Source organism: Artemia franciscana, chromosome 13 (genome assembly GCF_032884065.1).
Source record: "Artemia franciscana chromosome 13, ASM3288406v1, whole genome shotgun sequence".
Taxonomy (NCBI): domain Eukaryota; kingdom Metazoa; phylum Arthropoda; class Branchiopoda; order Anostraca; family Artemiidae; genus Artemia; species Artemia franciscana.
Window position 1 is genome coordinate 20,027,708 of NC_088875.1, and position 25,710 is coordinate 20,053,417.

Here is a 25,710-nt window from a genome sequence, read left to right on the forward strand (position 1 = left end):
GACCTTAAGCAAATTTAAACTTCCAATATTGAACCCTTTTTGTAACAAATGTTCACTAATCACAAAAACTATCATTAAAGATTTAAAACACAGAAAACGCTTTGGACTTTTTAAAGAAGTATTTTCATATGGGACTCTAAAAAATCCCGAAACAGGTTTTAGGACACAATTTTTGGAGGAAATTTTGGAGGAAATTTTGGAGGGAATACTTGATTGCGGCGTTGGAATCGAAAATTCAAGCAGAAAATCTCACTGGCCGTTGATAAGATAGCGAGTGTACACTATAGAAAAATGATACTCGAGGGGACTTCGAAATATCAAGCTTATCTGTTTTGTTTGAAAATGTTTCTTTGATTTCTAGGGACCAAGGTTTAAAGCAAACTTTCAGGGACACAATCGAAATTAAAAAAAATCTATTCAAGAATAATTCCATAAACAGAGATACAGGCGAATCTGGATTGAACTCAATTTATGATAATTTACTGAGGTCAAATAAAGTAAATAACACCTCACCTAAGAGCTATGACCTCTGTCCACGTAATATGTCAGATAATTCTAATGAACCGGAACCAAAAAGGTCAAAGAGATTTGCCTCGGCTGTTGCATTGAAAAAGATAAGAGCAATAAACTATATGTAATTAGTTTATTAGGTATAAATTTTGTTTATTTTTATTCATGTCTTTTAGTTTTACTGCTGATGATGAACACTGTATATGTGTTCGAAATATCCAGTTAAATAATTTTATATCTATTCACTGTCAAGAAAAAGGTATCATCCCTATTTTGAACTGTTTTACTTTCGTCACGGAAAGGCAGTGTGGTCTTCGAAGTTATCTACGTCGAGTATATGGGGATAATGTGACCAAGGAGGTGTCTAAATATATTAACACCCATAAGAGACACGCAAATGTTATAAATCAACAAGATTTTCTTCATCAATGTAAGAAGAAAAGGATTTTGCCACCTTCAATAAAATTCAATCTACATTTAGGCACTTTTAAAGGAAAAAAGTTTGAACGAGGTCTACAATTCAAGACTTTAAATCATCTGATTAAAGATAAAAGGAGAAAAAGAGCTTTATTAGTGAAAGATAAACTTTTCCTGGAAAATATTATTTCAAAAAAGGTGAGTGCAAGTGATTTTTGTTTTATTCAACAAACAGCAAGAAATCATTTCAATCATGACTTTCACCTTTCCAGAGAAAGATTACTTAAAAAGTTTTCAAAATTATCTGAAAATAAAGCCGTAATACCTTCGTCAACTCTTGGAACAGGTGTAATTAATTTTTCATCAAGGACCTTAACGTTACAAGAAAATTCCTTATTAGAAAAAGGTCCAAAATTTTGTTTTAAAACTAATAAAGTCCCAGTAGAAGAAATTATCTCTTCAATAGAAACAACTTTACATAGAAACCCCATCCTAATCAAAGATGTTAGCCTAGTAAGAGCTTCTACAGTTAAAGCCCTGTCAGAGTTTGCTTTAAAACCAGAAATCCCTAACAATTCTTTCAAAGACATGAAGATTCTTAATAATTTAAGAAGGGATGAATCTATTATTATTACAAAAGCAGACAAGGGTAACACTTTAGTGGTACTGGACACCAAGGACTACGATTCAAAATTAAACGCTTTACTGAAAGATGAAAAAACGTACAAACAACTTTCTTTTGACCCGACGGACTCATACACAAAGAAGTTTAAGAACGAGTTAAAGAGTTTGAAGGAAGAAGGGAATATTACACCTCAACTTTTCTACAAATTCTTACCAAGAGTTTCTTTGTGCCCTAAATTATATGGACTTCCAAAGATACATAAGCCAAATCTGCCATTACGACCAATTGTTGCGAGTAACAAGTCACCAACAAGTGCTCTGAGTAAGTGGCTAGTTTCATTGTGTAAACCACTCATGTCTACACAAATTTCTTACATTAAGAATTCGTCAGAACTTGTAAAAAAGCTAAAAGAAGTTGAGATTTCTTCAAATTCTATAATTTCAAGTTTCGACATAGTGTCAATGTATACGAGTATTGATGTAAAAGCCGCAGAAATTCTTCTTGAGAGAAAGATACTAAGAAATTTGGACTTAATTGGTGGTAAAACAGTTTTGGAAGTCGGTGTAATTATGAATTTAGTTAGGTTGTGCAACATGTTCTCTTATTTTTTTCAATTCAGAGGGTTTTTTTTCGAACAAGTAAATGGTTTACCCATGGGGGCCCCTTTAAGTCCTTTATTAGCAAATTGTTTTGTAGAAAATATTGAAACAATAGCGTTAGATTCATATTTTTTAAAACACAAATTTTGGGGGAGATATATGGATGACATAATTTCAGTATGGAATTATGGGGTGGAGGAATTAAAAAGTTTTTTAGAACATCTTAATTTTTGGGGAGGGGATTTAAAATTTACAATAGAATTAGAAGAGGATAATAAACTTCCTTTTCTGGATGTCCTTCTTTTAAAAAATGAAAATAGTCTGGATTTTAAGATTTACAGAAAACCTACTAACAATAACAGATTTTTGTCGTTTTTCTCCGGTCATGCTCGCCAAGTAAAAATTGGTTTAATCATATCTTTAACTGACCGCATTTTTAGAATTTGTTCTCCAAAATTCATTGAGGAGGAATTATCGTTGTTAAAAGAGATTTTAATAAGTAACCATTATCCGGGTTGGTTAATTAACCAGACTTTTTCGAAAAGAAGGAAAAAATTTCTAGAATGTTCTGACGATATTCTGGAAACAACAGAAAAGAAAGATATTTTTTGTTCTCTACCATATGTTCCAGGTTTGAGTGAAAAACTTGAAAGAATTTTACAAAATAATGGTTTAAAGGTAGCTTTAAGAGGTAGTAATACTTTGGCTAGTTTTTTTAAATTCTGGAAAGGATCGGACTTCCGTAGAGCAACAAAGTGGGGTTTATAAAATCCCATGTACTTGTGGAAGCTCTTATGTGGGACGTACTAACCAGAATTTAAAAACGAGATTGCTACAACATCATAATTCTATTTCATCGTCTTTAAAGCAAAATACCAAACCTGAAGATTTCACGTCAGCCCTCTCGGAGCATATCTTTAATTTTCCAAATCATTTTATTTTGTTTGAAAATGTTTCTTTGATTTCTAGGGACCAAGGTTTAAAGCAAACTTTCAGGGAAACAATCGAAATTAAAAAAATTCTATTCAAGAATAATTCCATAAACAGAGATACAGGCGAATTTAGATTGAACTCAATTTATGATAATTTACTGAGGTCAAATAAAGTAAATATCACCTCACCTAAGAGCTATGACCTCTGTCCACGTAATATGTCAGATAATTCTAATGAACCGGAACCAAAAAGGTCAAAGAGATTTGCCTCGGCTGTTGCATTGAAAAAAATAAGAGCAATAAACTATATGTAATTAGTTTATTAGGTATTAATTTTGTTTATTTTTATTCATGTCTTTTAGTTTTACTGCTGATGATGAACACTGTATATGTGTTCGAAATATCCAGTTAAATAATTTTATATCTATTCACTGTCAAGAAAAAGGTATCATCCCTATTTTGAACTGTTTTACTTTTGATAAAGACGTCGATTTAGGAACAGTTAAGACCCTTAGAATTCAAATACTACCCCCGGTTTAATTGGAACTTCGTCGTTTAGTCAGGCAATTTTGGCAACAATAAATTAGAAAACACATAAATTTTTAGATATGTAAAAAAGCTACCATTCAATATTTAGCTTCAACAGTTTTTTTTCTACGCTAACAATTTGTAACACGAAATTTAAAATTTGAGAATTGGTAAGACTTTTTATATATTTGTCTCAGAAAGCCTATTGCTGACTCTAGCTAGGAGCAAGGGGCAAGCTATGCCAGGAATTTCTTTGGCGGTGTTGGAGTTTTAGCAAGTGAAACTTGACCCTCAGTTCCTAGGTAGCATAGGAAATCCTTCAGCACATCTCAATCTGGTGAAGATATGTAAATATCGATAAGCTTCCCGCCGATTAAGGTGATAGCTAACGTGCTTCAGCGTGACTATGAGGAGTGGTGCTCCTCGAGAAAATTATAGCCTTGTAAACAACATAGCCTTTGCGCTGGATTTTCATTAATGGATAATCCTTCTGGGGTTGGTCTGTATTGGTGGGCATTTTCGGGGTTAAAAACCTCTTCTCGGCTAATTTATCTACTATCGGTTGCCTCCCCGATGTAGCATATTATTTGTATGCATAAATATATAATGAGTCGAGGAAACAGGTTTGAGATTGTCTGTGCATTTTCCAACTCTTGTTGATAGAAGAGCATCGCCAAGTGCCGAAAACCATGTTGTGACCAAGATGGAACCAGGGTTTACGAAGCCTTCGTTTAGCTGGAGGACCCAGAGACTTCTTGCTGTCAGGTTCTAAGCCAGCTCAAGCGCTTCTATGTAAACTTGAGATGTCTTATTAACCGTCCTGCATTGATGCTGCGACAATTGCTTTTTCTAAGGCCTAAATAATTTCAATGATGTAAATAATATAAATTGCGAAATGGAATGTTACAACGTTAAGAAATAACTATCGTGTCGAAATTTTGACTGACGAATTCAGATTCTTCGAACTGGACGTATTAGGATTTCAGAACCTCAAATTCCGAGGATAGGGACCATGAAATTAGGCAATATAGACCTTATTTACTCAGGCAGGAAAGATGGGGCACATAGACAACGAGTAGGGGTCATATTGAATAAGGAAGCTGGTACGTTTCGGTTAGGTTGGGAATGTAATAATAATAGAATGCTTGTCACCCATCTTATGACAAAAAACTGGAAAGTTTCAGTTATAGGAGTATATGCCCCTGCAGAACCGACTGACGGAGATATTAGTATTTTTTTACACCAACATGAGCAAACAAACAGGGTTTCATGTAAACATATGAAGAAACATTTTCGTTAGGTGATTTTAAGGTGCAGGTCGGTAGAAATAGGGATAGATGGCTTCCGAGCCAAGGTAAATTTGGTGTAGGAAAAGAAAATAGCAATGGCGACAAACTGATGCAATTTTGTTGGAATAACAATCAAGTTATAACCAATGTGGTATTTGGTCATAAAATGGCCCATAAGTTAACATGGTAATCACATAATGGTAAGGCAGCTAATCTTATTGATTATGTTATTTTAAACCAAATACTGGCAAGATCAATACAATATACTAGGATATATACAATTGTCATTATTGATGTTAAAAGTAAAGATCACTATCTATAAGCGTCTATGGTTAACTTAAAGCTGAAATTTTTTGAAATAGTAACTATTTTTCGGGTAGCTATGATGTTGATAGAATCCGGGATGGGGATTTGAGAGAAACTTTCCAAGAATAGTTGAATATTCAACTGAAGAGTTTGATTTGTCAATATAGAAGATAGATGGAATAACCTTAGGAAAATAATTTGTGAAGTCACTGATGATATCTTAGGGATTCAAGTTAGTAACGTATGTAGGAATATTAGTGAAAATACTTTATTTTTGATTGATAGGAGGACGGACAGGGGCGTAATTTGCTAATGGGCAGGGGGGCCACTGCCCTTTCCATTTCCACCCCCCGGAGCTCAGTTTGGCCCCCCACCCCCAGCTGAAATTTAATTTTTGTAAGAAATATTGTCAAAATTAAGATAGAGCTGCATAATTCAAGTGTCCAGAGAAACAGATCAGTTTTCTTTAGTATATTTTTGCCTTTATGGTAATATATGGATCATTTTTCAGTTTTCCCTGTTTGAGGAAATTTGTTCCAACTCCTCCCCCCTCGAGATTTTGAAGAAATTTTGAAGAAATTTAGAAGTGGAGGTCGAGGATGAAATTACCAAAAATCTAGAGGATGCAGCTAGCCGGCATAATTGTAAAATATTTTACTTGCATCTTAATAAGTTGAGAGTTATTGGTCTATCTAGACATGTTCCAGTTAAATATTAAACGAGAAAACAAGTTTTTTTCAGCTGAAAGTAAGGAGCAACATTAAAAAAAGGAACAGAGTTTACTATGTATACGAGGGGAGGGGGGTTTACCCATATCTTTATACCTACTTATCGACACTAAAGTTTTTAGTACCTTTAAAAGACTTATTATTGTTCTAATTAAACGACCCTTGTGTTTTAAGAGTCGTTGTTAAGAAATTAGGACAAAAAGTCAAACTTGCGTAAAGATGGAGGCATTAAAAAGGTGTCAACCCCCCTTCGTATACGTAACAATTTCTGTTTCAATTTAAGTTTTAACTTTGCTCCTTACTTTCAAAATCGATATGGTAGTTATTTTTAACGTCATAACAGTTCAAGTTGCAATTTTCATATTCTTTGAATCACCGAAGCTAATTTGTCATCAGGAGAAGCAATTGTTCCGAAACCAGTTCAGGATGGGGACCAACACATCTTCACAGGTCTACACCGAAGCACATGAGCCGGCTTAGAACTGGACAGAAAGAAGTCCCTGGGATCTTTAGTTGAATTGAGGCTTTGTGCAGTCCTGGACCCATCTTGGTCACACCATGGTTATCAGCACTTGGCAATACTCATTTATCAACAAGAGTTGAAATCCGGCACATTAATCTCAAGCCTATCACCCCCGACTCAATATGTATTCTACCTAAAAATATTATGTTACTACGGGGAAGTAGGCCATAGTAGATAAATTAGCTAGGAAAAATGATTTTTAATTTAATTTCTGTTTTCTTTTAGATAATGCCGGGAAATCCGGTTGCCCTCCACAGAAAGATCCACAGAAACTTCCAGAAAATGACCAATAAAAATTCACCCCCCCCCAAGAATTTTGATTGGATGATTTTGGGGGAAAGGACGAGTGGGTTAGGGGTTAGTTGCCGTCCAATCATTTTGGTTACTTAAAAAAGGAGCTAGAACTTTTAATTTCCATTCGAATGGTCCTTCCAGATAATCTAAAACTATTGGTTCGATATGATCACTCTTGGGAAAACAAACAAACAAAAATAAATTATTTGATATAACTTGTCTGTCAAGTCCAACCCGTAGGCTAAGGTTTTACAGCAGAGGTCAGTATTTGTTTCTCGTTGTTGTTTTTTGTTTTGTTTGTGTCGGAAGAATTAGTGTCTTGCGTTTTTTGTTTTGTTTTTCTTTTTTGTTCTCCATTTATTTTTCTATTAATAGGTATTAAATTCATTCATTCATTCAAATAAACACATATCTGTGATCCGAGTGATTGGAGGGTATCTTTGTGTGCTATTTTCCGCAAATGGATACGATAGTCATTTTCAGACAGTTATTTGTTCAAAATATATCCTAAGATGACACAACATAGCCTATGGTTTCACAAAACACCCCAGACTACATAGATTTTTTGGCTTTTAAAATGACGGAATAGAAAATAGTTGGAATAATTTATGTTTAACACATCCTTGAAAAGTTCTGGCACAAAATATAAAATTCCACATTTTTGTAGATGGGAAGTCAAAACTTCTACAATAAGGTTTTCAGATACGCTAAATCTGATGGTATGCTTTTCTTTAATATTGATTGACTGTAAGGAGATGTTCGCCCATTTTTTAAAAATTGAATATTAAAACAAGTTTTTTCAACTAAAAGCAAGGAACAATGTTATAAAACTTAAAACAAACAGAAATTATTATGTATATGAGGGGGTTGCCCCTAGTCAATACCTCACTCTTTACGCTAAAGCTCAAATTTTGTTCCAAATCTCTAAGAATGACCCTTGAATCACAAAGGTCATTTGATTACCTCTCTGAAAGACAGTTTATTAAATAACTCTTTTAAAATTACAGAAAGAAAACATTTGCGTAAAAAGCGAGATTGACGAGAGGGTGAACCCCCTCATATAAGTAATAATTTCTGTTGGTTTTAAGTTTTAATGCTGCTCCTTACTTTCAATTGAAAAATTTACCTTTTTATTTAATTTCTGATGTTTTCTTCAATAATACTGGGAAATCCAGCACCTCCTTCATAGAAATGTCCCTTCCTCCATGAAAACATCCTCCACGGAAAGATCCTTCCAGATAACCCCACAGTAAGGTTGTACGACCCGCTAAATCCGATAGTGTGATTTTCATTAATACTCTATGACTTTTAAGGACTTTTCCCCTTTTTCGAAAATAAGGCAAATTTTCTCAGGCTCGTAACTTTTAATGGCTGAGGCTAAACTTGATGAAGCTTATATATTTGAAATCAGCATAAAACTCTTGCTTTTGATGTATCTATTGGTATCAAAACTCCGTTTTGTTTGGGTTACTATTGAGCCAGGTCACTCCTTGCTTACAGTTCGTTACCACGAACTGTTTGATTAGTTAAATTTTCTCAGGCTCGTCTTTTTACGTGTAACACTAAACTTAATTATTTTTAAATATTTAGAATCACCATAATAAGCCAAATTCTTTGATATGTCTATTAGTATCAAAATTTTAGAGTTTTAATAGTGTCGGTTACTATTGAGCCCGGTCGCTCATTACTTACTGTCTGTCGCCACGAGCTTTTTGAAAGGAATGGGGCCATAATTTGTAATAAGGAAAGAAATTGAAGAGAGATGGGCAGAACATTATGAGAATATGCTAAACCGGGATAAAGTTACAGGGAAAGATATAGATGAGAATGACAAAGTTTGACACCTTGGATGTGAAGGAAGTTTGGTTTTGTGAGGAAAAATTAATGAGAGTCCTGAGAGGATTAAAAATAATAAGGACCCAGTTTCTGATATTGTGTAAATGAGTTTCTTAAATATGGTCGTTATGAGGCTAGAGGTAAGTTTCTGAAGATTGTGAATATTATTTTTGAAAAAGGGGAAGTACTAAGCGATTTTAGTAAAACCCTAATTAAACCCCTGTGCAAAAAATGTCATAAGAGTGATTGCGGTATTATAGAAGTATTCGCTTGGTTTGTGTAGGTAGCAAACTACTTAGTATGATGATATTTTTTACACTGAGAGATGCCACAGACAAAGTTTTAGGTGAAGAATAGCGTGGTTTTAGCAAGGGTAGAAGATGTGTCGACAAAATTTTCATTTTTAGATAAATAACAGAGAAGTGCCTGAGTCAGCAAACACCTTTAATCCTCAGTTTTATAGATTATTAACAAGCGTTGTATTCAGCTGATACAAGGAATTTAGGAAAGGTGTTATCATTGTATGGTATTGATTAGCGCTTTGTACGAGACTGACAGTACTTAGGTTAAGTCAGAAAATAAGGTTAGTTGCTAGTTTCATTTTAAATCAGAAGTTATGCAGAAATGTATTCTATTACTATTTATATTGATCATTTTTATGGACTTTGTCTTAAAGAATACAGCAAAAGCAATGAGAGAACATGGAATCGAATAGAGAAGTAAAACTTTCCCGGACTTAGATTGTGCTAATGATTTAGGCAAGTTAGATGGAAGCGCGAGCACAATGAATGAATTTTTAAAGGTGTTGCGAGTTCAGGGTGCTAGAATAGGTTTGAAAATTAATGTCAAGAAGACTAAGTCGCTAAGTCTAGGACTAAGTGAAGATAAATGACGATGCTGGGTAACGAAAAGATAGATGAAGTGGACAGCTTCACTTATCTAGTTAGTTTTATTAGTCAAAACGATGAATAGAGTGAAGATGTTGAAAGTAGAAAAGCCAAGGCCCAGAGTGCTTTTCAAAGTTGAATAAAGTTTGGAAGAACAGGAAGATAGGTCCGCGAACCAAGATTAGAATATTGGAAGGTATACTGATGACAATGGTCAAGTTTGTTTCAAAAGCATGGGTGCTTCGCTAAACGGGGAAAGATTTGCTATATGTTTTAAGGAGATGTTGCCACTGGATTGATTTTGGTACCCGACTTACTGACTGTGTTTCAAACAATAGGTTTTAAAAAATATTTTGGTCAATCCCACTTTTTAGGACTATTGTAAGAGATAGGTTGAGATGGCTAGGGCATGTTGTGCGGATGGAAAAATAAATTGTCGGAAAAATATGAACCCTAATAAAGGTGCACGTACGTATTTGGTTCAAACTAAGTATATGAGTCGAAACACTCCTTAAAAAACAAATAATTATGTGTTTGTTATTTTGTATTTGATAGATATAGCTTGGTGATTTAAATTCTCAGGGTTTCAAGCTGTGGTAGATTATAATTATTTTTTTTTATCTTTGAGATTTTCAGTATTCCACTCAAGTGTTTAAATCTCGACATGTCAGTTGAGCATAAAAATAAAAAATTGAGATTTAGCTCAGATTTAGCGTTACGTAAGAGAATTGTCCTGTAAAAATTTTGATTTTTAAACAACTAATCGTGGAAATGTCTGACATGTATGAGATGTATCAAAATAAGTATAAAAGTCCTCAGCGGTATATATAGCAGTTGGACAATTTTATAGACAAATAAATGCAACCCCTATACAAAAACATAACTATACTTTGTGACTGGTTGGTATTTAGAAGATGGGAAATCCTCAAGCAATATTGTAGTTGCATTCCGTTTCAAGGGTTAGCTCAAGGTGTGTGAATTTCCCCCTTTTATCAACGTTTTATTAGTAAATGTCTTAAAAAATTTATGCAATTCCACTGATTCAAACTGAAAATTCAGAGACCCATCTATACCAGCTAGATGAACCAAAATAAACACATAATCATTTGCCTGATTTTATAAACAATTTTTCGAAAATCTATAGTTCTTAAATGGTTACTCCGACCTTTGAAGGAGTATTTCGACTCGTATGCTTAGTTTTAAGCATATACTTCTATGGACCTTTATTAAAGTTCTAAAAAGTTTGGCCTTTATCAAACAGTTCGTGGTAACGAACTGTAGTAGGAAGCGACCCGGCTCAATTGTAACTAAAACTCTAAAAAATGGAATTTTGATACCAATAGCTACATAAAAGAACCGAATTTTAATGCTGATTTTAAATATATAAGTTTCATCAAGTTTAGTCTTACCCATCAAAAGTTACGAGCCTGAGAAAATTTGCCTTATTTTTGAAAATTGGGGAAAACACCCCCTAAAAGAGATCTTAACGAAAGAACTTAACTCATAGAATCTTAACGAAAATCACACCATCAGATTCAGCGTACCAGAGAACCCTATTGCAGAAGTTTCAAGCTCCTATCTACAAAAATGTGGAATTTTGTATTTTTTGCCAGAAAGCAGATCACGGATGTGTGTTTATTTATTTGTTTGTTTCTTTGTTTTTTTTTGTTTTTTTTTTCCAGGGGTGATCGTATCGACCCAGTGGTCCTAGAATGTTGCAAAAGGGCTCATTCTAACGCAAATGAAAAGTTCTAGTGACTATGTCTTTGGGGACGACTTACTCCCCCACAGTCCCCGTGGGAGGGGCTACAAGTTACAAACTTTGACCAGTGCTTACGTATAGTAATGGTTATTGGGAAATGTATAGACGTTTTCAGGGGGATTTTTTGGTTGGGGGAGGGGTTGGGAAGAGGGGGATATGTTGGGGGAACTTTCCATCGAGGAATTTGTCATGGGGGAAGAAAATTTCCATGAAGGGAGCGCAGGATTTTCTAGCATTATTTAAATAAAAGAGAAAACAGTGAAAACTCAAATATGAAAAAGTTTTTTCAACTGGAAGTAAGGAGCAGCATTTAAACTTAAAACGAACAGAAATTATTAGGTATATGAGGGACTCACCTCCTCCTACTACCTCGCTCTTTACACTAAAGCATTTTTAGTAATTTCAACTATTTATTCTATGGCTTTTATGATTCAGGGGTCATTCTTAAGAAATTGGGACAAATTTTAAGCTTTAGTGTAAAGAGCGAGGTACTGACAAAGGGGGTGAACCCCTTCATATATGTAATAAAAATATGAGAATACAAAATTTCGTTACGTAGGCTAATTTACAAGTTAAGTATATCTTTTACTAATAAAAACATTAGTAAAAAATTTAAAGTTCTAGTTGCATTTTTAAGTAACCAAAAAATCGGAGGGCATCTAAGCTTCCTCCCCCGCTCTTTTTTCTCAAAATCATTCGATCAAAACTATGAGAAGGCCATTTAGCCAAAAAAAAATAAATATATATGCGAACATCTTTTTAATTATTCCTCAGCGTAGAGCCAAAATCAAAACATGCATTGATTCAAAAACGTTCAGAAATTGAATAAAAAAAAACAATTTTTTTTAACTGAAAGTAAGGAGCGACATTAAAACTTAAAACGAACAGAAATTACTTCGTATATGAAAGAGGCTGCTTCCACATCAACGCCCCGCTCTTTACGCTGAAATTTTTTACTCTTTTAAAAAGAAGAGTTGAGAGAAAGAGTCAAACTTTAGTGTAAAGAGCGGGGCGTTGACGAAGAAGCAGCCCCTTTTATATATGAAGTAATTTCTGTTCGTTTTGAGTTATAATGTCGCTCCTTTCCTCCTAGTGTTAAAAACATTCAGTTAACTTTCAGTTAAAAAAAAGTTGTTCTTTTAAATTTAATTTTAATGTTTTAGGTCAAACAGAGGAGGTAATATGAAATATAATTCAGAGCTTTAATTACATGAAAAAAGGCAGTAAAGTGGTCACCATTTGCTCACCAAAATCCAAAATTTAAAGTAATAATTATCGCACTTATTGTACATTTACTTTTCTATTATAAAAATCCCCTAAAAAAAAACAATGTTTTAGAAACCACCCTGCTTCGCAGAAAAACCAAACCCAAAAACCCAAACAGACAGCCAAAAAAGTAATGACATCAATTTCTTCGCCTCAGTATCTAAGACTCGAAATCCAAATTTTTAAATCTAAAAAAGTAAATATTTTGCTTTTCAGTCACGTTGTGACAGCACGGCCCTGAAATATCATTTTGACAGCCTAAAGAAGTTAGGATTATAAATTTCCATTGAATTTTCCATTTCCATTGATAAACCTAAATTTAATTAAATGCTTTTTGGCGGTATTTGTCATAAATAAAATCTAACAGAGATCGCGCAAAGTAACTGAAACCTTGTTTCAAACTTGTTTGCAAAAAGAAACAGTCTTAATATTTAAGAACTTATTAAAAACTCAATTATTAAAACCCATTAAAAAAAAACAAAAAACTTTCGTCCCAACCCAAACCAGAGCAAGCGCTCCCGACCACAAATCCGCCAATGCTGGATTCCCACTGGTAACACGTCATCTCCTTCTGAGTTGAATATATTATTTAAGATGGGCGGAAATTTCACAACTGATATGGAATAATACTCCGGTGTTTTGACTTCTAATATATTCAATTGCGTAAAATGTATGACGAGGCTTGAAACCAAATATTCAGTCGTCGAGTAGGCAATAGTATAGCCCTCAAACTCAACAAAAATATCTTCTAAAGAGATTTTTGTCTCATTGGGAACTTGTTCTTTAGCTTAAGTTGACCCATCCATGTAGTATTTCAATCGAAAGGGAAAAGAAAGCAGTACCTTTCTCTCTTAGGAGTTGTCTTGAAATTTTGCCGAAAGCTTTGGGGTTTGATTGAGAAATTTCATTTATGGGTCCAATCCCGTAGTTGGGAGCCCAATACGTACGAGCGCCCCTTGGTTAGGTGGGGGAGGGTTAGGATTTTCCGGAGTACTATATCATATTCATAGACCAGAAGTTTTTGCATCTCAACAAAACTCGATGTGAAGTAAAAAATAGTACTTTAGTTATGCCTTGTGATTGCTTTGAAATCTCTGATCCAATCTCTAACAATATTTTATGTGGCTATTTATAACCTTTGAAACTTTTTCCCGGAATATTCATGATAACCAGAAAGTAGGCTTAATTTAATAAATGTTTCCACAAATTAAATAATGTTTTCTCTTTGAAGCTTCAGAGAATTTTTTAAAATACAACGAGATTCCTTAGCCAATAAAATACATATTAGATTTCCATCATCACCGAATAATAATTACAATCACTTTAAAATCACCCCCCACTCCAAAAAGTTAGGGTAGGCTAATGCCTGCCAATTTAGTAGGCCGGTTGGAAATCTTACTTGTCCGAAACTAGGAAATAAACTTCATCAAGAAATGATACAAAGATGCATGAAATAAATCATTTGCGTTATGTGGAGTTTTCTACTTAACATGGCAATACTGTAGACTTAGAAAATGTGGATCTTGACTCAAAGAAACAAATTGACCTTGGATAAAAATTCTTGCAATTTCTTCAATACATCGGTACTATTTTTGGTGATTTTGAACTTGCCCCTCCCCTCCCAAGAAATAAATTGTTGCTGAACTTACTGATTTTAATCATATATTTGAATAGTAATAAATTCGAGTTGTCAATAAGGGATGATAAGTTCACTTTTTTTAATGAATTGAATTTACTTTTCACAGTCTCTGATAATGACGCAAACAAAAAATAGAATAAAAACTGTAGAATAAAATAGAATAAAATGAATAAAAACTTTGATTTCAAAAAATAGCCCCTTCGCCTTGTTTTTGGCGAAGTTATTCAGTCTCAATAAAAATAATTTATATTGCTAAATTCAAATAATAAAAAAAAGAAGAAGAATATGGCATCAGATTTTTAAAATCCCTATGGGCAGTGTTAATCTCCGTTTTATGGCCCTTCAGCCAGGAAGTGCAATAGGGGGAGGGTGAGGGCTAAGGGGCCAGCCGTCCTTTGCTTTCGCATGCCCTGTTTACCTTCCCTGGATTTCTCTAGGTATCTGCTTAAAGCTGGTTCGGCTCTGGCGGAGCTCACACAGCCAAACCACTCACCCCTGTTCAAACAAAATAGCCAGCAACACCAAGACTCGGAACAGTGACCTGTCGGACATAGGGTCTCAAGTCTAGCATGCCGACCACTCGGATAGGATGGCTTGGCTAGGAAGCTAAGACTTCAAATATTAGCTTCAATAGACTCCAAATTGAAACATATTCAGTATTAATTTTGTCATGTCATTTTTTTGTCATGGAACTAGCACTTTTTTTCATTAGTCTATGGTATTAAATTGGACAGGCTGGATTTCGTCTATCATTTGGTCAGTACAAGAAAAGTCAAATCATTTTTATAAATAATTCCTTTTTTTAATTATCCTGAAGAATAAAGGGTAACTTACAGACAATGCTGTCATTTTTTTTAGTAAATTTGATAATAATTTACAAAATGTAATAATTTGCAATGTTATTACTGTTAAAAGGCTTGGATGGCTTGTATATCAATATATCAGTATATCGATATATCAATAAATCAGCTAATTATAAAACCTCCTGTTGCTGAAATAGTTGCTATCCTAAGACATTGACATCGAAATCGTATCTGACTTATCTTGACTTGAAGGTAAGATAAAGACCCTGAAGGCAAGGAGACTCTCCTTGAGCAAGCAACTGTTCTTCAGTAGTTATTAGAGCACCTGAAAAGCATCAGGTGCTTTTAATTATCCTGAAACATATTCAGTATTAATTCTTTTTTGTCATGGAACTAGAACTTTTTTCATTAGTCTATGGTATTAAATTGGACAGGCTGGATTTCGTCTATCATTTGGTCAGTACAAGAAAAGTCAAATTATTTTTATTCCTGTCTTTTCTCTCCGGTGACTTTATTTTCGCGACTTGGAAACAGCTGGACCTTATTATTAAATAATGACACTGTCTTCTTGTTGACCTTAAACGAAATAAAAAGGAAACAAAGGCCTCATGGCGACAGATCAGTGGTTATGAGAAGTAACAAACATGCTATAAAAAAAAAAAAAAAAAAAAAAATTTAGAAAATTATGAGTGACGGAGAAAATTATGAACAAAGGCAAGTTTAGTTAAAGATATGATAGCTTCTAGTAACAAAAATATTTGAGAATTATGAATTGTTGCTATAGCTCTTTAAAGCTGTAAATAGTACTTAAATAAAAGTCTAGTTTGCTCGTTCTGAATCTTAAACAAAATCTTATTTGATCAGTGTCGGACAGACAGGATCATTTAGAGTCAGTCCCCAAAGGGTTAATTTCTTACATAGCAGAATCGAGAGTTACTTTACCTCACTAATCCTTCTGAAACGTGGGGAGTCAAAGACCTATCCAGATGGGAATCTTTTAATTCCTCACTTTCAGTAAAAAAAAAACTTTTTTCCATTATTATGCATTTATAAAGGGATTAAGCATAAGTTTTTCTAACACTGCTAAGGTTTAGGCTATAAAAACTCGTTCCATTTTCAAAGAAATATAAAAAAAAAATTTAAGGGTTTTAGTGTATTTTACAACTGTTTTATCTAATTTAATTAATTCAAAAGGTGTGCATTACTGAAGAAAAGAAAAGAAAACAAATGACCGTGGATTGCCAGCTAGATATGTATATACTGATATTTATTCCTTAAAGTTTCAATATTTTCTATTTATTAAAGTAAAAAAAATGAAAATATTTAAAATGTATTTTGTATTTTGTTTTAAGTAAAGTGCAAATTATGTTCTGGTTTAGAAAAGGCATGGTTGTTGTCAGTCCTACTCATCTCAATTTTGTTCATTTTGAGTTTGACTCATTTATTTATTGCAATTAATTAAACAAGCTTTTTTGGGGCTGAAAACCCAATGCCTTCTTAAGACCAGAACACAGTATACGCTTTACTGAAAAAAAAAAAACAACATGAACAAAAAAAGACAATAAGAAAAAACAAATGACCATGGATTTTCAATTTAATTGACATATACCGATATTTATTCCTTAAAGTTTTGATAATTTTTTTATATATGAAAATAAGAGAAGAGAAAACACTTCAAACGTATTAGTTTTCAGTAAAGTGAAAATTACAACCACTATTACAGAGTGGTGCTGCCTATGATATTGCTTACAACAAAGAGAGACAAAACTTAAAAAGAAAACTCAAACGAGGCTGAGATTAAAGATTAAAATAACTCGGATATTTTGCCTGTATCTAAACTAGGCGTCCTCAGCAAAAGATAAAATACTAAACTAAAACCAAATAAAACCACCACCAATAATAATAAATACAATTGTCGCTACTGATCCACGTAGAGAAAAAAAGCTATTAGAGTTGCTTCAATGAGAACATCAAAGCAACTGAGGAAAAATTATAAAAATTGAAACTAAGTTAACTATTCTGTTGCGAAATAATCCTCTTGTTAGCTAATATTGAATCAACTCTTTTTGGTCCAGTAGGTAATCTTGTCCCCTGGTGATTATGCAAAATTTTAATTCCCTTATCGACTATCGGTTCATTTTTCAAAAGACAATCATAAATTGGGTCAATGTTTAAATTCCCCGTGTCTCTATTTATTGAAAGATTAGCAAACATATTTTTTCTAATTTCGATAGCCTCCCTCGCCCACTGAGAAAAACCCCTATCATTAGAAATAGCTGTGGTCTCATCATATTGTATAAGATGTTCATGATGAAAGAATGTATGTTAAGCCAGAGTCGCAACAAAAGTTTCAGGAGGCTTTCTTAATTGTAGGTTTTTTTTTCTATCGAGTTGCAATGCTCAATAAATCTTTCAATAAATTGTTGGTGAGTTTTGCCAATATAAGACTTTCCACAAGAACAAAGAATTTTATACACCCCACTAACAAAATCTCCCCAGGTTAAATCCTTCCCAGAATTAAGGGAAGTACCTAATGGTCTCACTGATTCGAAACATGTATCAATGTTATGTTTGCGCAAAGTTCGTTTAAGTATCCCCCCCAAATAGGTACACAAGGCAAACAAATGAAATTTTTCGGCATATTTAATTCTGTAAACTGTGAAACTACAATAACCCTATTGTTATGTCTAATGCGTATATTTTTATGATTTTATCAATGAATTTAATCAGGTAAATATTACAAAATAAATATCCCTCAAATACAACAATTCAGAACCTAAAAACTCCTGGGAACAAATTCTGAAAGCTCTATCCACCAGCGCAATCAAAACCCCTCGTTACAACTAAATAGGGTGGCGCGAATGAAAGTTAAAATACTTATCACTGTGTGTAGGTTTTCTATGTATTGAGAACAGTAAATGGAAATCACTTTTTTTCAATAAGATATCAAGAAAAGGTAATCTTTTCTTATTCTTTTGTTTCAACCATGTTTTTTTTTACTTTTTTCTCCAAAAATAACAATACCAAAGGGTAATTGCTTTATTTCTTTTTTCATTCTTATGTTCCAACGAGGAATTTTTTACATTTAGATAGCCATACCAAACCGAAATTGCTTTCTTTCTTTTCTTATTCTCGTGTTTCAAACAAGGTTGTTCAACTGTTTCCAAAAATAGCAGCACCAAAGCGGAACTGCTTTGTTTCTTTTCTCTTTCCGTTGTCTCAACCAGGGTTTTTTCTACTTTTTTTCAAAAAAATAGCAATACCATAGTGGAATTGCTTTTGTTTCTTTTCTCATTCTTATGTTCCAACCAGGTTTGTTTGACTTTTTCCTGAAAATAGAAACACTAAAGCTGAATTACTTTGTTTCTTTTCTCAGTCTTTCGTTTCAACCCGGGTAGTTCGATTTTTCCTTAAAATAGCAATAGGCTAAAGCGTAATTGCTTTGCTTCTTTTCCCATTCTTTTGTTTCAACAATGCTTATTTGACTTTTTTGTAAAAATAACAATACTAAAGCGGAACTGCTTTGTTTTTTTCTCATTACTTTTTTTCAACCGGGATTGATTGAATATTTTTCCAAAAATACCGAATTACCGAATTAATAAATAACGAAGATTTTTTTTTCTTTTCTCATTCTTGTGTTTCAACCACGAGATTTTTCCCTGAGGGAAAAATCTTGAAGAAAAAATATCTTAGAAAATATTTGGAAGAAATATCTTGAAGAATAAAAACAAGGCCTCTAAGAAAAAAGAAATCTTGAAGAAAAAACTCCTTAAAAGAAAAGTAACACCTTGAATGAAAAAGGCTTTGATAAAAAATATATTGAAGAAAAAAACATATTCTAGAGTATTACGTAACACCTACGTGTGCACCGACCTCAGTTATAACTGGGGGCTCACCACTTAACTAGTCGGCCCTGGGCTCTAAAAATCACTCAAGATTACGTTATCCATAACATAGGTAAACAATTGTGAAACAAACAAGTGTACTATAGCATTACATAACATACATGTGCGTACTGTCCACAGTTACAACCAGTGGTTCCCCGCTTGACGATAGCGGGATCTGAAGGTTTTTCCTTACATCTTTAGGTTTTTAAGTATATAACATAACAATCCAAGAAGCAACATACTCTATTACGTAACAAACAGTAATCCGCAAGACCCAGGTGCATTATAGTATTTTGCAAGACCCAGGTGCACATCAAAACGTCTTGGGGGATTGGTACCTCCAGTAGTATACACCCTATCTGTCTGCTCGGATCCAAAGGGCGGTCACTGCTCCTCTGTTACAACCGATTTGCTAACAAATAGAATATTTAAATGTAATCAAACGTATCGTATTAACAAACCTTATATCAAGGAATGGTGTTTTGTTTCTCTAGTGGGTAATCAACTCATTGAAACAGCACCAAAATATTGGGAGAGAGCTCACTTGAAAAAAATAACTGCGCTAGTTCTCATTTTAAGCATCATTATGTAATTAAAAAAGTGACAATTCATGGAGTATTGTTGCAAAAATCAACAATTTACCACCGAAGAGGGCTAAAATACTAAAGAATAAAAAATGTGATATAGCCAATCGATTTAAGAGTACCAAACATCACTGTATTTAGCTTTACAGTTTTAGAGACCTAGTACTGTACAGTTTCATATTCATTCATGAAGATCCATAAAATTAATGAACAATGAATATAGACAATTTTTCAAAGCACAGGGGGGGGGGAGGGCTGGAGCCACAAAAAGGGCATTTTTACTGTCAATGTTTCTAACCATTATTCAATCTTCAGGTACACTTGTTCAAGGGAGACTATTTTTGAGACTTGTCAATTGCGACCCTTGTCAATAGAAACAAAAAATCTAAAAAACATTCGTCTTGATTACAATCTGTGCATCAACAGGTTCTACGATTTATAATGAAAAAAATGTTAACTTTGAACGCACAGAATTCATTAATTTTTAATTTGCTCGTCAGAAGGTATTGGCAAATTAAAATATACCCGGTTTCAAGAAAAGGGATTAAACACTCCCAAACAGAAACTAAAACTAGACCTACGTTTCCCGGGGAACGTGAAGTGTTGCGGCAACCATTCTCTGGCTTCGCCGACTAAAGTGTTGCGAGAGCAATACTTTGGTTTTGTTTCTTCGCTATCGATCTGTAATCACATGATCAAAGGCTATTCCTCAGTTTTGAAAAAACAGCAACAAAATAGTATCGAAAGAAGGGTCTAAATTGACTTTGCAGCCAGTTGAACTTTATCCTTTTCAATCGTAGACATTGTGACGGATGAAAACTCAGAACAACATCTTATATAATCTAGTTGGTATTATAAAGCTATCCCTAACTTTTCAGGATCAAAATACCATAGTTGACATTCTATTAATTCTTACGAAACTATCTCATTGTTTTACATTCTCGTTTGTGCTTGTTTCTTCACTATTGGTAAAATGATGACGTTGTCAGCGTATCGAATTTTTTAAAACGGTATGTTCAAACAAGAACGCAATCAATTATCACATGACCAAAGGCTATTCCTCAGCGTTGAAAAAACAACAAATACAAAATAATATCGAAAGAAGGGACTAAATTGACTTTGTAGCCAGTTGAACTTTATCCTTTTCAATCGTAGACATCGTGACGGATTAAAACGTGGAACAATATCTTTATACAATCTAGTTGGTATTATAAAGCTATCCGTAACTTTTCAGGATTAAAATACCATAGGTGACACTAATTATTACGAAACTACCTCATTGTTTTACGTTATCGTTTGTACCCGTTGCGTAAACACTTAATCCTGTCAGATTTAAAGAGATCGAATACAATGTGCACCAATTTGCACAATTTTCTAGCCCAGAGTGAAGAGATTCTTACTTACAAGTCCCTCTCCCGTGATAGACATCAAGTTCACCGGAAACAAATAAATGGGTACACCAACTAGCAAAAGCTGCAAACCCCTTATCGCTGAAGATGATTGTAGCCCAAAATCCGATTATTACATACAAGTCCCCTTCATGTCTTACCACTGGAACCAAATTGGTTTAACCATCAAATACACTGGAAATAAATAATAGATACATCAACTAGCAAAACTTGCTAGCCCCTGATTGCCGAAGGTGATTATTACCTAACAGCCGACTGTTGCTTACAAGTCCTCTATATGTCTCACAATTTGTATCGGCCTAGATTTCGTTTCAGTGTATACCTTACCTACTGAAGTTGGCAACCCCTTGAAACTTTCAAACTGGTATACCTCATGAAGGAATGTTTGTACCAAAAAATGGATGTCATATACTTTTATCAGCTCATCAAGAGCTATCGATTGCCGTCGAAATCTGATACCATTTTTCTACCGCAATCCCAAGTCCGAAAAACCGAATGATAAACTCAGCTGAAATCACGAACAGAAATGGGTAGAAACAACAGATGGCAGCACTTGGAAAATGCCACATTTTTGCTTCTGTAAATTTTTCTATTTCTCACTCAAAGAAGATATATTGGCTGTGGGGCCGGGTAACTGCCGCATATATTTAACAGATTTTAGTCCGTCTACAATTTGAAAGTGGTGCCTGCCTGCTTGCCTGCTAGAACGGAGCTTTCCACTCGAAAGCAGAAACATGGTTTGATGAAACGAAAGCTTGGCTGTACAACATCAGATACTCCACTCTGACATAGGCTATATAACTCCACTTCACTTCGCACACCATAGGCTGTGGCTCGTGGACAAGCAAAAACCATTCTTTTTGGCCCCAGGCAAGAGTTCTGCGGAGCTTTCCAAAATGTAATGTCATATTCTTCAATCCAGCCTGAGGTCCACATTTTCCGTAAAAACCGCACAGGTTAGACCCTTACCAGTTTCCAGGAATAAGTTGAGATCGGCGGCATAGGAAAAAAAACAAAAAAAAACGGGACAAAACCAAAGTGTTGCTCTCGCAACACAATAATGGATTGACCAAATAATGGATTTGACTAAAATGATGAATTTGACTAAAATAATGGATTGAAATTCAATATGTATGAAAATCCTATAACTGCTATCAACAAATAATTTCAAAATTTTCAAGAGAAAAATGGTAATGCTTCCGAGTTGTTTTTTTTCCCCGGGGCTGATCGTATTGAACCAGTAGTCACAGATTATCGAAATATGACTTAATTCCAACGCAGCTAAGTGCTAAATTTTGTATTTAGTTCCAATTCTGTAAATAATTGAAAGGTATTTATATAGACTTTTAGTCTATTAGAGGCCAAACTGTCATGCATTATATATATATAGCCCCTAAACATGCACACTGTCCACAAACAACCGTTACAACAGACTTAAAACCAATGGCTGTAAAATATCCGATTTCTGCAATTGCTAGTTAGATTGAGTCTAGTAGGTTGTTTAATGGGGAAGAGAGGTACTTAGGGCCTCAAAAAAGCAAAGTAATTAGAAACCTGTTTTCAAACTTTCTCTAAGAGGTGCTGGAAAATTGTTTCTGTTTTTAAAGATATTCACCAACTGAGTCTTTTTACTCAAGCATTATAATACAAAAGCTAGGGTTTAGTGTGAATAATGGGAATACAGGGCATGATACCCACTAAATTATCTTGGGTAGACCTGGATGTGATATTAAATAAATAAAAGAAACGGGAACAAAAAAAAATTCAAGAAATAATTTCTACACAAATTGGATTATTTTTACCATCCAACATGATTGGTACTGAGCTCCAAAAGTGACACAAATTCTAAAAAAATTCCTCAACTTTTTATGTAGAAGGCATTTAAACTTTTATGGTTCAACTGATGTAGCAATACTTTTCTGGAAAACATTAGTTTAGCAATATGTATTGCTCTCAAAAACTATAAAAAATTATTCTTTACTTTTCAGCGCAATCTTGTGCAGTTAACTATAATGATTAGAACATGGTTCTTGGTTTTATTTTACTGGACTTAGAATGCAAAGATTTATTCTGTCTAAATAAAGAAAACGGAATAACTTACCAGTGAAAATTTTGGATCTGTTTGATATAAAATACCAACACGGGTCCAGTTAAAGTATTTCAATAGTTGTATTCTCGGTTCATTTAATGCATTTTCACTTGGCACCAGGCGAAAAAAATTAGGGTAGTTTTTTTTGGTAAACATAGGATGTGTGTCCGCATATGATATCTGAAACACAAAAAAACTATTAAAGTACAAGCTCACCCAAAATTATGTTTCATAATCATTTCTCTTTGGAAGGTTTGACCTCCACATCCTCGTAAGCTGTACGAAAAATGTGGGTCAGTCCCACTTTTTTAGGCTATATATATATATATATATATATATATATATATATATATATATATATATATATATATATATATATATACTAGCTGTTGGGGTGGCGCTTCGCGCCACCCCAACACCTAGTTGGTGGGGCGCTTCGCGCACCCCCCCCCCCCAAGCCCCCCCGCGCGCGTAAGTCGTTACGCGCCATATTAGTTACGCGCCATTGTAGTTGTGTCCCTGTGTCCCACCTGTGAATATAGATAGATTTATATATGTGTTTCAAACTACGTAAAAATTGCGAATATACAACATTTTTGGCTTTCCCACTACTGGGAGCTTTCCGTTTCCAATTGCCAGCAATTGATCTGAAAATGTTTGACCAGAGTCATCGTTTTGCAATCGGACACGCATATTTGTAGTTAATTTTAATATTTTTACGTGTGCCCATAAATTAGAATTTTTCAGGCAAGCATTCATTTCGTCTGCAGGAGTTAAACTACGTAAAAATTGCGAATATACAACATTCTTGGCTTTCCCATTGTCTGTGCATATACAAAGCCGTATGTACTAATAATGACGTCATATGCAAACGCTCTTTTTACAAACAAACAAACATGCATACACACAACTCGTTTTTATATAGATAGATAGATAGATAGATACAATACAAATTAACTGCGTAAAACTTGCGAATATACAACATTCTTCGCTGTCCAATTGTCGCTGCATATAAATAGATTGTCAGGTTTACCGACCCTCGAACATGCAACGTACAATTGTCCATGGGAAAAACAATCAGTATTAAGATCTATACCACATTTTTCTAATGATTGACCTTGAGCTTTGTTAATGGTGATTGCAAATGCTAATCGAATTGGGAATTGCAATCTTTTAAATTGAAAAGGCAGATCCGTTGGAATCATGGGAATGCGAGGAATAAGAACAGCCTCACCCTCAAAAGGCCCTGTCAAGATTGTGGCCTCTATTAGGTTTTCCATTGTTTTTTTTTCCGGCAAGTCGCGTGCCATTGCAAAGCTTTGCTGGGTTGATATTTCTTAAAAGTATTATTGGTACGCCTATTTTTAGTTGTAGCGCGTGTGGTGGAAACCCTGAAAGATCGATGGAATTTAAAAATTCAGATGGATAATTAACCGCTTCATTTGGTTCCAAAACTGTGTCGACTGACTTGTAAAGGACTGCCTGGTCTCGAATCTTGGTCAAAACAATATTGTTGATTTCGTGGACGTCTATATTTTTGGGTGCGAGAATCGCTCTTTCACTTAGCCATTTATTATTTTTAAAATTTTTTAGAATATTCGGAAATACTTTTTCAATCAATTCATTTTTGGACGTCACTAAATTACAGAAATCAGCAGGTAGTTGTATACGTCCTGAAATTGAGTCTATCGTATCATAAATGTCTTTTTGTTCCGACGTTAACTTGGAAATGTTATTTTGTACATACGACAATAGATCACTCGTACTGTAACTTTGTTCACGATCCAATTCTACACATGTCGAAACAGCAGCGATACGGTTAGGTGAAGGCATTCCCAAATCCTGAAGAGGTTTGTTTGCCATACGTACGCACAAATCTTCTATAATAACTAAAGTGTAGTTATAAATTTCTGATGTAAAATCAAAAGTCATATCTGACGTCTCTAACTGTATGGAGTATATCTTCGGACATTTTTGACTTATATTTTTCCCATAACTCTGTAGGAGCTGATGGAGAGCAAGTTGTTAACATGATGCCAAACAATGCACGAATTTGACTTGGGGTTGACGTTTCGCACGCGTCATTGATGCAGTTATCCCAGTGTTGGTCATTCTCCAATAAATTCAGAGCTTGGCATGCACTACGGTAAGTGTCATGTATAGTACCGTTTACAGTTCTCAAATACTCAAAGGATGTCGGACCGGGTACATTCACCAAGAGCAGGCGTAGAAAGAAGCATTCATGTTGATTGGGGTGAACGGTGTAGAGTCTTCCTATCGTGGTATCTTTGAAGATGGTAGGTTGGCCGTCGACTGACTTACCTTGTTTTCGACGTTCAAATACTTTATTTTTAGTATTCCACGTGTAATACGAAGGCACTTCAGTATACAGCAGTTTTTTTGCAAAAGAATCATTTTTGCAAAGCGAAAAAAAGCTGTTAATTTTGTATTCGGTGGATTCAGGGCTCTTTGTTGCACGTTGGTTTCCGAGAAATAACCACGTTGACCATTCTGTAAATGTACCGCTATGTGAACAACAGCTGGACTACGTTCATGTATCGGAAATGAAAGAATTCGCCAAACAGCTTCATTACTGCTTATGTATCTTCCAGCCTGATATTGTACGATTTCGTCGAAATCTTTGATTTCGGGCTGCAAGCCAAAAGAATATGGAACAACCCACTGGTTATCTACTTCGATGGTGGTACCGTTGCCATTGTAGGTTCTTCAGTCATTTTACAATTAGAAATTTCTCTTTCAACGGTCTTCTTACACTTAAAAATTTGTCTTTTAACGA

The 25,710-nt window shown here is 34.4% G+C and overlaps 1 protein-coding gene across 2 annotated transcripts in view; it reads right to left on the reverse strand.

The window, feature by feature from the left end:
• Positions 1 to 25,710, reverse strand: part of LOC136034628 (gamma-aminobutyric acid type B receptor subunit 2-like) — a 340,796-nt gene that overhangs the window by 263,091 nt on the left and 51,995 nt on the right. For both annotated transcript variants that reach the window (XM_065715928.1, XM_065715927.1), the window contains exon 3: positions 22,926 to 23,093. In XM_065715928.1, the coding sequence (XP_065572000.1) occupies positions 22,926 to 23,093 (168 nt within the window). The remainder of the gene's footprint in view (positions 1 to 22,925; positions 23,094 to 25,710) is intronic.